This window comes from Cololabis saira, chromosome 21 (genome assembly GCF_033807715.1).
Source record: "Cololabis saira isolate AMF1-May2022 chromosome 21, fColSai1.1, whole genome shotgun sequence".
NCBI classification, from domain to species: Eukaryota; Metazoa; Chordata; class Actinopteri; order Beloniformes; family Belonidae; genus Cololabis; species Cololabis saira.
The window spans coordinates 15,581,315-15,596,151 of NC_084607.1; the positions used below are offsets into that span (position 1 = coordinate 15,581,315).

The 14,837-nt window shown below is 41.1% G+C and overlaps 1 protein-coding gene across 1 annotated transcript; it reads left to right on the forward strand.

Moving 5' to 3' along the window:
• The first annotated feature begins 1,706 nt into the window (after positions 1–1,706).
• On the forward strand, positions 1,707–14,471 carry anapc2 (anaphase promoting complex subunit 2). Its single transcript, XM_061712191.1, has 14 exons — positions 1,707–2,043; positions 3,630–3,879; positions 4,586–4,907; positions 5,829–5,961; positions 6,048–6,258; positions 6,737–6,856; positions 8,135–8,252; positions 9,739–9,917; positions 9,999–10,140; positions 10,292–10,367; positions 10,448–10,651; positions 11,087–11,219; positions 11,364–11,605; positions 13,831–14,471. The coding sequence occupies exons 1-14, from the start codon at positions 1,945–1,947 to the stop codon at positions 14,038–14,040; spliced, it is 2,439 nt and encodes an 812-aa protein (XP_061568175.1). The 5' UTR covers positions 1,707–1,944; the 3' UTR covers positions 14,041–14,471.
• The last annotated feature ends 366 nt before the right edge of the window (positions 14,472–14,837 follow it).

Consider the following 14,837-nt stretch of genomic DNA (forward strand, 5'->3'; position numbering starts at 1 on the left):
ACACACACTGTTGGCTGTTTAGGACAAATAAACAAGAAAGGCAAGCACAATAAATGATTCCCTGTGCAGTATTTTTTGGCGAGCCTTTACCAATTTATGGTTATGGTATGAGTTGCATATTGGCAAAAAATTAAAAATTAAAATCACGTTGGTGTCCCCCCCCAATCCTGACATTGGATCTGCACCCCTGTGCAGAACCCTCACACCAGGACACAGTCTGTTTGACCTCCTGCACTCTGGACGGTGCTACAGAGAACTGTACCCAAAACCTCCAGACTCAGAGACAGTTTCTTCCTCCAAGCTGTTGCTCTGATGAACTCTCATCACTCATAGTCTCAGAGTAATCAACTACTGTGCAATAATAATAACAGTAATAATAATAATAATAACCACAATCATATGCTGTAACAATGCACCTTTCAATAATCATGTCTAACTCACACTGCTGCACCTTTCACCTTTTTTTTCCAATTGTATATATGTTAATAAGAGCCATTTGTCTATTACTGTTTACAACTATTTAAATCTGGGTTAACTGAGCGAAACAACCTGAAGACAAATTCCCTGTCTGGCATGTTCATACTTGGCCAATAAAGCTTCTTCTTCTTCTTCTTCTTCTTGTCAATGCACATTGCAGGTCCCAATCCTGACCACGTGAGAGCGTTAAAGATTGTATTATTATGTAATACATACAAATAATTAGATATTGATTATATTACCAATTAGAAAATAAAGAATATAAAAACATTATTGTGAAAGGCTTAACACAAACAATAGGTTAAAAAATAAATAAACATCAAAATATATAATCATTTCATTTCATTTCATTTCATTTTTATTTATTCCGATCATGGAAATATGCAAAGAAAAGAAACAAGCAAGTAAAATGACAACACAATCAAAAGCATATTCCAGAACCAGAAAGGAACAGGAAGAAGAAAATCTTATTATACCTGCCCCTCCCTCAAAACAAAATTGAACAATAATAACAGATGGTCTGCACAATTACTTAATTAATATCACAAGAAAAGAAAAACAAGAAAATAAATTGTCTGCCTCCATACGCAAATATTATATATTTAGACTATTTCATCCATACATTGCTATTTTTTTCTCTTAAAATTTATATTTAAACTGAAATATGTTTATACAGCCCTTTAAATCATAATTTAATGAATTCCATAACTGAATTCCAACAATTGAAGTGCTCATCTGCTTTAAGGTTGTTCGGGCAAATAAATGTTTAAAATTAAATTTTCTACGACTATCTTCGTTATTTAAACTGAAATCTATGAGGATCCAGTTATTCTGCTCCTGACCGGTGGAACAAACTTCCTGTAGACCTGAGGTCTGCTCCAACTGTCAGCTCCTTTAAATCAGGCCTAAAAACATTACTGTCTACTGAAGCGTACTCTTAAATTAAATACTTACCTGCTGTACTCTACTGCCCTTATTTTTAACAACTTGTGCTTTTTATTATTTGACTTCTTTTCTTATCATTTTATTTGTTATTTACTGTTTAATTGTGCCTTGCTGCTTTTAATGTTGATGTAAAGCACTTTGGATTACCTTGTGTTGAATTGTGCTGTACAAATAAACTTGCCTTGCCTTGCCTAAAATATCTGTGCATGTTATTGCCGATAGGGGGCAGCATGTGCAGCTTTTAGCATTAAAACGCGTATTAGAAGAAGAAGAAGAACCCCAACGACGAAGAAGAAGAAGTTGAAGTAAACCCGCTATATGAGAAGATCGCTGCATGTTGTTTTAAATCAATGACCACATTCTGACTGATTTGACAAAGTATTCAAGCCTTTACTATCACACACAATGCGTACTTGCACATACGACTGGGGGACTTCATAACACGCGTCAGAACCAGCCGAATCTTAAATGTTGAACCTGGACAAGCTGGTTCGTTAATGGTGAGAAAGAAAGTCTCTGAAAATGGAGGAGGTGATGATGGACTCGGACTCTGTGGAAATGTCTGGATCCGGCCCGCATCGCGGGGTAGCTGATGCGTGGGAAACCGTCTCCAGGGCGCTGGTGAGTGGGCTTTCTCCCCGGACTCCTGCAGCCCCCTGACCCGCACCCTGACCCGCTCCCCCCTGGCGCAGAACTCCGTCCACATATTGGATGATTTAACACATTTGGGTTGTAGCATTTTTCCAGAAGCAGTGACACACACAATCCTGATGTTTTCTCATAAACCGGAATATTGTGTCCTATTCGGCTGTTGTCACTTTGTTGGGTGTTGCTGTTATAGTTCAGCATGTTAGTTATCAGTAACTGGACTGAGTTGATGTGTCTCAATGCACATTTACAGGACTGTCTCAGAAAATTAGAATATTGTGATAAAGTCCTTTATTTTCTGTAATGCATACATGTCATACATTCTGGATTCATTACAAATCAACTGAAATATTGCAAGCCTTTTTATTATTTCAATATTGCTGATCATGGCTTACAGAAAACTCAAATATCCTATCTCAAAAAATTAGAATATTCTGGGAATCTTAATCTTAAACTGTAAACCATAATCAGCAATATTAAAATAATAAAAGGCTTGCAATATTTCAGTTGATTTGTAATGAATCCAGGATGTATGGCATTTTTGTTTTTTTAATTGCATTACAGAAATTAAAGGACTTTATCACAATATTCAAATTTTCTGAGACAGTCCTGTAGGCAAGGCAAGTTTAGCTTTACAAGCTTTACATCATAATTAAAAGCAGAAAGACACAATTAAACAGTAAATAACAAATAAAATGATAAGAAAAGAGGTAAAATAATTAAAAGCACAAGTTGTTAAACATAAGGGCAGTGGAGTACAGCAGGTACGTATTTAATTTAGTAGTACGCTTCAGTAAACAGTGATGTTTTTAGCCCTGATTTAAAGGATCTACAGTTGGAGCAGACCTCAGGTCTACAGGAAGTTTGTTCCACCGGTGAGGAGCAGAATAACTGAATGCTGCCTCACCTTGCTTAGTTCTGGTTCTTGGGACAAACAACAAACCAGATCCAGATGAACCTCAGGGGTCTGGGAGCTTCATAGGAACTAACAGATCAACCATGTATTTTGGTCCAAGACCATTCAGTGCTTTGTAGACCAGCAGTAAGATTTTAAACTCTATCCTTTGACTCACTGGAAGCCAGTGCAGTGATTTCATGACAATCATGTAATATGGTCCAGTTTCCTGGTGTTTGTAAGGACTCAGGCAGCAGCGTTCTGGATCAGCTGATAGATTTCTTGTTAAGGCCTGTAAAGATGCCATTGCAATAATCCAACCTACTGAAACGTCTCATTTACCCAAAACGCGTTTAAATGTACCAAAAGAAGTTAAATAAACCATTACAAGATACAGAGATGACAGTGAGCTTGAGGTAAGATGGCTTTTTTGATCCCTCATGAAAAACGTATAAGATAAAACAGGAACAACACGAAATGAAGGTGAAGCAAGCTACTTAAACACATAAAAACCTCGAGGGGGGGGATTAAACATAAAAAGGCAATGAAATGGGATGCAGAATGACTTTAAAGAAATGCAAAACTATGACAACAGTTTTTTTATGTCAATGAAAAAGATGCAACTTGGATGAATACTAACCGCTTGCCTGTGGTCCATGTGCAGGTGTCTCCCGGCTGCTCGGTGTCAGAGGAGAACCTCTCGGACTGCCTGTCCCTGCTGTGCAATCATGGTCTCGGCCAGCTGCTTGGTGTCTGGCTGCTGGAGACGTTGCAGATGTATCTCTCGTCCTCCGTGGTTCCAGAGTTTTGGTCTGGACTGAAACAGCCAGAAAATGAGTTGGAGGAGCGGGACAGGATCCTGGTTCTCCTCACTGCCTTCAGGACTCTGCTAGACCGTCTGGAACCTTTCCTGAGCAAGTAGAAGAAACAAAGAGTGTATAATAGGGCTGTTCGATTTTGCCCAAAAATAAAATCTCAATTTTTTTCTCTCAAAATCCGATTTTCGATTACGATTACGATTATTTTGTGAATTGACAAAAGGCAAAGAAATGATTTCAAATATGCTGTTTATTTATTGAACATTTGCCCCATTGGGCTTTAAGTGCAAACTTTGCTCTTATTAAACCAAAAATGAATGAATAAAGTGCAAAACTCTGTAAAATAAGTTGAAAAAAAGTTTTAAAAAATATAATAAAATATAAAGTTTTATCTCTGAAAAAAAAAAATCAGCAAATCAGCACTTGCAAACATACAGTAAGTTATATTTCCAATTAAATAAAACAAGACATTTTCTAATTAAACTAAACTGGGTCTTTGCATGCTAAATAATAATGCAACCCATGAAGGAGGTAGAGGTGTGTAATGGGGCACTTGTCGCAGGTATTGAGAGGTATTTCCATCAATCATTAATATGGTATCAATCATTAATATGTGTGCAGACAAGGTAAAAAAAAAAAAAAAAAAAAAGTGAAAAATCGATTTTACGATTTTCATGTTTTAACATCGTTCTAATTACATAATCGCGATTACGATTTAAAATCGATTAATCGAACAGCCCTAGTATATAAGTTCACTGCTGTTAAAACCAGCCACTATGAAACATCTCCTCTTCATCCTCAGGTGGTTTGGAGAAGCTGGGGACGTGGCAGGACGAGGGTCGCAGTGGTCTCTGCGGGCCTGGGCCTAAGGCCCTCAAGGAGCGGGCCTTCACCACCATCAGGGCCCTCCTGCTTTTCTCCCCAGCTCCCATCCTCCAGGAGCGTGTGCTGGAGTTTTACAGCAGGACCTTCTCTGTCTACATGAACCGGGAGGGGGGCAGTGAAGATGGGGCCGAGGCCCCGGACGGCCCCGAGGGGGCGGCCTGCCGGGGCTGTGGGGTCCCGACACAACAGTGCTGGTGTCAGGAGGCTCTGAAACAGCTGCAGGACCTCAGCCACATTCTGTGAGTGGGTTCACTTCTAACTTAGTAAAAAAAAGCTGTTTTAGTATTTAAAAAAAAAAAGAAAATGAATGAATGAATGAATTGTTTATTTTGGTTACATTACATTACTTGCAATTCAAACTGTGTGTGTGTGTAAATGACAAAACACTTTCATACAAGTTTACACTCATCAGTTTCACACAAAAAATAATAATAAACTCTGTAACCGAAAAAGGAATAGGCTGAAGCCAAAGCTTACATTTGCCTACCCTGTACTTTCCAACAGAAAACCCAGATTATCTGCAATATGAAAAAAAAACAAAAAGAGAAATTTCCCTTTAAATTGTTCTGCTTAACCAAATTATACTCCAATCATTTAGCATTGTAATCCTTAATTATTTTACTTTTCAATATTTTTTTTAAATTTAACAGAGATTTACACAGTTTCACTTCATCACTAAGTTGATTCCATAATTTGACTCCCAAAAATGAAACACATCTATATTTAACATTAGTCCTCACACGACATCTTTCAAAGACCCACAGCCTTCTTAAATTGTAATTTGTTTCTCTTAATTTAAAGAAATGCTGAAAACAAGCAGGAAGGCTATTATTCTTAACTCGAAACAAAATTTCTAATGTTTTTAAATATACAATATCTATGAATTTTAATATGCATGACTCTACAAATAATTTATTAGTAGTGTCACGATAAGAAACTTCATTTATTATTCTTACAGCTCTTTTCTGGAGTTTAACTATAGGGTCTATATAAGTTCTATACGTATTCCCCCAAACCTCCACACAATATGACATGTATGGCATGATAAGAGAGAAATACAGTATGTGCAGACATTTTTTATCCAACAGATCCCTTGTTTTGTAAATTATACCAATAGATTTAGAAAAAAGAAAAAGTTTCACACCTTCCTTTGTTTGTAGATCGAAACTGCAGCTGCTGGAGTGGGTCAGCTCCGAGGCCGTCACCTCCATCCTCCACAAGCTCATTGAGCAGCGCATGGAGCAGCATTGCCGGGGCGAGTACGAGCGCTCCTTCCTGCTGGAGTTCCAGGAGGTGAAACCACCTGCACACCCTTGCAGCTTTAAGCCTCGCCTTGTGTCGGCCGCTCGCGCTGAACGTGCATGTTTCTGTGTGAGCAGTGGCTGGAGCTGGTGCTCGGCTGGCTGAGCAAAGTGTTTGCCAGTGAAGCAGACGGAGACTCGTCGATCCCGCGGACTCCCAGTGCTCCCAGTACTCCCGGCGTCCAGCCCGCCAGCCCCATCATGAAGCAGTGGAGATGCCACATGCATCAGTTCTTCTGCAGGATCTACGTCAACATGAGGATTGAAGAGCTCTTCAGCATCATCAGAGGTGAAAGAAACAATCTTTTTAAACTTGATTCTTGCGACTTTCCTTTCCTTTTTTTTCTTTTTTTTTTAAGGCATTGGTGCACTTTAGAGGGACGGAGAAGCAAATATAATCTTTTCCACACAGTGGACACATTATTTGCATGATTGATCACATGACCGATGGGATGTTTCTGGAGAATAAACTTGTCCAGTATTTCCTGCTATTACATTTTTTCTTTTTCAAATATCTGGTAGCAGTTTAATAGTAATATTATTGAAATTAGCGTCCTCTTCTTTGATGAAAGCCAACACAGATTGTAACAGTAAAATATGTATTAAAGCCCGTCACTGAAGGGGATCTGACTCGTTTTGTCTGTGATACTTAATGATCATGAGTTTCCAGGTCTGAGAACGTCTCTGTTCTCACGTCGTGTTGTGAGCGATGCAAGTTTCGCTTTTAAACAGCTTCCACCTGACATTTTTAACTCCGTCTCTTCCAGATTTCCCAGAATCGAAAGCTGCTATTGAGGATCTGAAGTTTTGCCTGGAAAGAACCAACCAGCGGCAGCAGCTCCTCACGTCACTCAAATCTGCCTTCGAAAGCCGTCTGCTGCACCCGGGTCAGTTACTGGATACGTAAACCAAACGTGCTCGAATTCATCAGGCTTTTTTCCTCCGACACTTTCAGCGTTGCCGAATTAAAGTCAAAACTGAAGACAAGCAGCCGTAGTCGGGGGGAGATGTCGCCAACATGCCTTCCACTGTTTATACAAATGTCACCCGGTGAACAGTATCTGCTGCACGTGTGCTGGTTCTGAGGGCTGTTGTCTTTACATGAAAGTCTTTTGGAAGACAGTTGTACTTGTGAACGTAAACCGGCAAATCAGACCTGGTCAACATAACATCAGAGCTTCTCCGGATGACATTTGGCACAGCAAAAGAATATCATTTTTATTCTGTGCTGTAAAGTTTATACAGTTTCATTACACTCCTACAGGGGAAAATACATTGAGTTAGGCCAGGGGTCGGCAACCCGCAGCTCTAGAGCCGCATGTGGCTCTTTAGCGCTGCCCTAGTGGCTCCTGGAGCTTTTTCAAAAGTGTTTGACCTTTTTTTCTTTTTTCTTTTTTTTTCTTTTTTCCTCTTCTTTTTTTCCTTTTTTCTTCCTTTTTCCTTTCCTTTTTAATTTTTAATTTTGACTTTTTTCTCGACATTTCGACTTTTTTTCTCAAGATTGTACTTCAACATTAATCTCGACATTTCGACTTTTTTCCCGACATTTCGACTTTTTTCCCGACATTTCGACTTTTTTCCCGACATTTCGACTTTTTTCTCGACATTTCGACTTTTTTCTCGACATTTCGACTTTTTTCTCAAGATTTTGACTTTTTTCTCAACATTTCGACTTTTTTCTCAATATTGTACTTATTATATATATATAATAGATAGATAGATACATGCAGCATGTGTTGCCTTCATTCTAAGGCTTATACAGGACTTTTCATTTTTTGCGCCTCCAGACATATTTGTTTTTTGTGTTTTTGGTCCAATATGGCTCTTTCAACATTTTGGGTTGCCGACCCCTGAGTTAGACCATGTAAGTAATCTCCCAATAGTTTTCCCAGTTACTCAAGCATAGGTCCTGCCTTAGGACCTCTGTACTGTGGTGGTTGACCAGCCAGAATTTCATGCAGGGTCAGATGATTCACTAGTCCCAGTCAAGCTGGTCGTTTTGATTTGTTTTTTTGTTAACAGTGGATATTGTAAATCCAGTGGTTTTTAGAGAGTTGAGCACGGGCTGTTTGATTGTCGTCACTGATTTTCTAGTGAATTGCATCAACTGTCAAGTTTTTAAAGAAAATGAAAAGCATGTAGATTGAACTCTGTCCTTGGCGCAGGTGTTCACACGGCTGACATCCTCACCGTTTACATCTCTGCCATCAAAGCCCTCAGAGAGCTCGACCCGTCCATGGTCATCCTGCAGGTCGCCTGCCAGCCCATCAGAAAGTACCTCAGGTGGGTCACTTTGTCTTTGATAAACGTCAGTTACATCGCTGCAAACGTCAGTTACGTCTCTGCAAACGTCAGTTACGTCTATGCAAACGTCAGTTACGTCTATGCAAACGTCAGTTACGTCTCTGCAAACGTCAGTTACGTCTATGCAAACGTCAGTTACATCGCTGCAAACGTCAGTTACGTCTATGCAAACGTCAGTTACATCGCTGCAAACGTCAGTTACGTCTATGCAAACGTCAGTTACATCTATGCAAACGTCAGTTACATCGCTGCAAACGTCAGTTACGTCTATGCAAACGTCAGTTACATCGCTGCAAACATCAGTTACATCGCTGCAAACGTCAGTTACATCGCTGCAAACGTCAGTTACGTCTATGCAAACGTCAGTTACATCGCTGCAAACATCAGTTACATCGCTGCAAACGTCAGTTACGTCTATGCAAACGTCAGTTACATCGCTGCAAACGTCAGTTACGTCTATGCAAACGTCAGTTACGTCTATGCAAACGTCAGTTACGTCTATGCAAACGTCAGTTACGTCTATGCAAACGTCAGTTACGTCTATGCAAACGTCAGTTACATCGCTGCAAACGTCAGTTACATCGCTGCAAACGTCAGTTACGTCTCTGCAAACGTCAGTTACGTCTCTGCAAACGTCAGTTACGTCTATGCAAACGTCAGTTACATCGCTGCAAACGTCAGTTACGTCTATGCAAACGTCAGTTACGTCTATGCAAACGTCAGTTACGTCTCTGCAAACGTCAGTTACGTCTATGCAAACGTCAGTTACAACGCTGCAAACGTCAGTTACATCGCTGTAAAAGTCGGTTACATCTATGCAAACGTCAGTTACGTCTCTGCAAACGTCAGTTACGTCTATGCAAACGTCAGTTACGTCTATGCAAACGTCAGTTACGTCTCTGCAAACGTCAGTTACGTCTCTGCAAACGTCAGTTACGTCTATGCAAACGTCAGTTACGTCTATGCAAACGTCAGTTACGTCTCTGCAAACGTCAGTTACGTCTATGCAAACGTCAGTTACGTCTATGCAAACGTCAGTTACATCGCTGTAAAAGTCGGTTACATCTATGCAAACGTCAGTTACGTCTATGCAAACGTCAGTTACGTCTATATTAACATGAAGGTGAGAAAAAAGAGCCAAGATGCACATTTAGATGTTCGCTGATTGTCCAGTAAACATTTTATTGAACTAGAGAATGTTTTCTTGTAGTAGTAAGTAATCTTCTGCGCACTTATTGAGATGCATGTTAGATGCTTTAGTAGATTCATGTGCAGTGTTTGTCTTTGTTTTATTGATTGATACGAACTTGATGCACAGAACATCTTAATCACGTTGGAAAACTAAGAAGCTTCAAAGTCTTAAAAGCACAACGGCCACTAAAACATCATCCATAACCTTTGAATATCAGCTAAGAAACATCAGAGGAAAATCAGCGAGCCGTGGTGTTTTTGTGCGTTGTTGCAGGACTCGGGAGGACACGGTGAGGCAGATCGTTGCCGGTCTGACCGGAGACGCAGACGGCTGCACCGACTTGGCCTCAGAGCTGTCCAGGGGAGACCCGGTGACTCTGGAGATGCAGGACAGTGATGACGAAGGGAACGACCCAGAGGACTGGACTCCAGACCCGACCGACTCGGTGCCTGGTCAGTACGAGCTTCGCTCAGGGTGCTGCGGGTTTAGCTGCACTTCCCTCGCGTTTCTTATGCCGCCTTCATGTTTGTCAGATAAACTGGGCTCAAAGCGGCGTTCGTCTGACATCATCAGCCTGCTGGTCAGCATCTACGGCAGCAAGGACATCTTTATAGACGAGTACCGAGCTGTGCTGGCGGACAGGCTGCTGCATCAACTCAACTACAACACCGCCAGGTACGACTGAACGAGACGGCAGCGACGCCGCAGTTACCACAGTTTGTCAGTGGCTTTGAACGCATGACTGCAGTAACTTTAAATCATCTACTTCCAGAACCTTCAAGTCAAATGTTCTACTGGAATTTAAATTTTGACGGATTTGTTTCAGGGAGATTCGTAACGTGGAGCTGCTGAAGCTGCGGTTCGGCGAGTCCCACATGCACTACTGTGAGGTCATGCTGAAGGTATTCACTCATCTACGGAGCTGAGGAGTCGGTCAGTATTACTAAGACGGTTTTATTAACGCCTCAGTGTGCACACGCAGGACATGGCGGACTCTCGCAGGCTCAACAGCAACATCCGCGAGGAGGAATCGAGGCTGAAGGAGGAGGAGCAGCCGCCGCTGTCTCTGTCTGCCATCATCCTCTCATCCGAGTTCTGGCCCGCGCTGAAGGAGGAGAAGCTGGAGCTCCCCCCCGTCGTGGTGCAGGCCATGGAGGCGTACACTCACCGCTACGAGAAACTCAAGGTGGAGTCCAACCCTGCCCTGTCAGGGAGTTTTAAGGGATATTTTTCTTTTATAAAGCTTATAATTATTTGCCTTTGCTAAAAAAAAAAAAAAAAAAAAAGAAACATAGTTTTATTCTTGGTGGATTTGGTTTTATTGCACTCAGAAGGCAAGTGTATTTGTATAGCACAATTCAATACAAGGTAGTTCAAAGTGCTTTACATGAACATTAAAACAGCAAGACACAATTAAACAGTAAAAAGTCAATTAAAAAGGGAAATAAAAATAAGAAATAATACAATACAATGAAATAAAATAATAAGAAAAGAGGTAAAATGATAAAAAGCACAAGTTGTCAGTTTCCTGGTGAAACATAACAGAAAACGTAACTTGGATCTGCAAGTGTAAACTGTCATTGTCTCACAAGCAAATAATTTTCTCTTTTCCTTACTTCAGGCCATGAGGACGCTGAGCTGGAAACCTCATCTTGGCTCGGTCACTCTGGATGTGGAGCTGGAAGATCGAACCTTAACCAACCTCACCGTTTCCCCCATCCATGCTGCCATCATCCTGCACTTCCAGGATAAGAGTACCGTCTCATTTCTAGTTTTGGCTTAAACATATTTTTTTGGGATTATTTAGAATTGAGTTTCAGATACAAAATAGACGTGAAATGTCTGAAAACATTCAGGGAGAGTGTGACAACGTAACAAACGTGTTGGTTGTGCACCAGGCTCCTGGACGCTGGAGGAGTTGAGTGCAAAGCTTGGTGCCCCGAAGGAGCTGCTGCACAGGAAGTTGGCTCTGTGGCAGCAGCACGGCGTCCTGAGGGAGGAGGCGGGCGGCCGCTACTACGTGGTGGAGACGGGCTCCTCCAAAGAGAAGGTGGAGAGAGGCATGATGCTGATCGACAGCGACGAGGAGAGGGACTCCAACACCACCACCCAGTCTGAGCAGAGGGAGGAGAAGCTGCAGGTGAGTTCACGGTTCTTCTCCTCCTGCCGTCGTTTTGGAGCTTTAACTAACACGTTTTCATTCTTATAAACAAAAGACTGTTTTTAAGAATTCAAATACTGTGGATATAAAAAGTCTACACACCCCCGTTCAAATGCCAGGTTTTCGTGATGTAAAATAATTACAGCAAAACAAATAATTCACAACTTTTTCCACCTTTAATGTGACTTATAACCTGTACAACGCAATCGAAAAAAGAAATATTTCAGGGAGGTAAAGTAAAAATAAGCAACTGAGATAATGTGGTTGCATAAGTGTGCACACCCTTTTATAACTGATTGATTGATTGATTGATTGAATTTATTTATTTAAAACAGGGACAATGCACAAAAAAAAACATTAATCTTGTAAAACAAGAAGTGATGCTCTGAGCCAGGTTATAGCAACAATTGCTAATTTCCGCCTGTAGTCCCTGGGCAGGTAAAGTGCTAAGCAGATACAATATTAAGATTAATTGAAATAAGACATAATAACCATAATATTTAAAAATTTGACAGAATGCACTAATAAATAAACTGGGGATCTGGCTGTGTTCAAATGTAACCAATTACATTCAAACTCATGTTAAATTGGAGTCAGCACACACTAGTCACAAAATAAAGTGCTTATTATCAATCCCAAATAAAGTTCAGCTGTTTTAGTAGGCTTTTCCTGACATTTTTGTAGCCACATCTTCCAGCACAAGCCTTAGTCCACAGAGAGCTTACAAAGCATCAGAGGGATCTCATGATTCAAAGATATCAGTCAGGTGAAGGCTACAAAAGAATTTCCCAGGAATTAATACACCATGGAACACAGTGAAGACCGTCATCATCAAGTGGAGAAAATATGGCACAACAGTGACATTACCAAGAACAGGCCATCCTTCCAAAATTGATGATAAGACGAGAAGAAAACTGGTCATGGAGGCTGCCGAGAGGCCGACGGCAACACTGAAGGAGCTGCAGGAATTTAAAGTACTGGCTGTGTAGTACATGTGACCACAATCTCCCGTCTTCTTCATATGTCTGGGCTATGGGGTAGGGTGGCAAGACGCAAGCCTTATCTTATAAAAGAAAAACATCAAAGCCCGGCCAAATTTTGCAAAAAGACATTTGAAATCTCCCAAATGAATGTGGGAAAATGTGTTATGCTCTGCTGAAACCAAGGTTGAACTTTTTGGACATAATTCCAAATGGTATTTTACGCAAAAACACTGCTCATCACCAAAAGAACACCACACCAACAGCGAAGCATGGTGGTGGCAGCATCATGCGCTTTGGGGCTGTTTTTCTTCAGCTGGAAATGGGGCCTTAGTCGGGGTGGAAGGAATTATGAACAGTTCCAAATACCAGTCAAAGCTGAAGATGAACAGGAACTTCATCCTTCAGCACGACAATGACCCAAAGCACACATCTAAATCAACCACAGCAAGATTGAGGCTTTGGAACGGCCCGACCAGACCTGAATCCCATCGAACATCTGTGGGGTGATCAGAAGAGCGCTGTGCACAGGAGATGCCCTCGCCATCTGTCAGATTTGGAGTGATTTTTTGCAAAGAATATTGGGCAAATATTGCCATATCAAGATGTGCCACACTGATAGGCTTCTACCCAAAAAGACTGAGTGCTGTAATAAAAGCCAAAGCTGCTGCAACAAAGTATTAGTTTAAGGGTGTGCATATTTATGCAACCACGTTCTTTTACATTTTTTATGTTAGATATTTCCCCTTTTAAAGGTTTGTTTGTTTTTCAATTGCATTGTACAGGTTATAGGTCACATTAAAGGTGGAAAAAGTTGTGAAGTAATTTGACTTGCTGTCATTTTTTTACATCACGAAAACCTGGCATTTGAACAGGGGTGTGTAGACTTTTTATATCCACTGTATACATGTTTTGACCATTGGTCTTCAAATATTTAGTTTTGTTTGATACATAAGAGTTGCTGGAATTGGGTTTTGCATTTGTGAAAATGCTGCTTACATGAGGCATCTTCATTTGTGGAGGAACTGACGATCTAAGCTCATTTAAACAAACTGTACACTCATGTTTCCCCTCTGGTGTTGGGTTTTATATTGGGCACTTGGATGTGTGTGTGTTTGTGTGCAACGTCAAACCTCCACACACATTTTCACTTCTGGATGTGAAACTCATGATTGTCCTCACGAGGAAGTGACTCATCCGAGAGCTGTCCGCTTGTCTCTGCAGCTGTTCTGGGCCTACATCCAGGCCATGCTCACCAACCTGGACAGCATGACGCTGGACCGCATCCACTCCATGCTGAGAATGTTTGTTGCTACGGGGCCTGTCGTCACGGAGATGGACGTCAACGAGCTGGAGGCTTTCCTGCAGAGGAAGGTCAGGGAGCATCAGCTGATAGTGTCGGGGGGCGTCTACAGACTCCCAAAATCCAACTGATGAAGGTCGACGCGCAGCGTTCAAGTACACGGGGAAGACTCCAGCACTGCAGACTGTTAACGAGACACCGACCATGAAAATGCCTCAAGCTGCATGTTTTATAGTGACAAATATCTGCTGAAGGCAGAGTCTTTGGTTTATCCGCATTTTCCCAAAGTGACTTGAATGCAGCACCATGTTCTGCAGTGAGGATGTTGTGAAGTGTGACGATGTACAGGAGTCTTCGGGGTGCTATAAAAGCTCTTTCACACGGAAACATTTTACAGACAATGCAAGTTGCTTTTTTTTTTTTTTTTTTTTAAAGCTCTCCAAAATTTTGTCAGTGTTGTCAGGATCTTATAAGGGTAATAAACAAGTGTGTGTGTGTGATCCAGGACGTTAATTCAGTGTTTGGTATGTGGTCCCAAACAGTTCACCACAAAATGTTTATAAAAGAAGAAAAAAAAAGTTAGCTGCAGTTCAGCTACACTAGTTGACCTCTTCCCTGACCATATCAAATGTATACTTGAGACAAATACTTAAGTTGGGTTGTTCTTTTTAGACCAGTTTTCAAAGGGAAATATACTACAGACATTTCCCCCCACAACATTTTATCTAAAATTCAAACCCTCAAAACCTTGAAGGTACTGGGACTTCCTTTTCTTGGTTCCTGAAGATGAGACAAGCTTCCTTCCAGAAAGCTTGATGCCCTGAAACCACCAAGAAAAGGAAGTCCCTTCACCTTGATCAAAGCCTTTGAGAGTCTCCATGACCTGGATGACTTAAGAAAAAAGCTTAAAAATATATTTTACAAACTG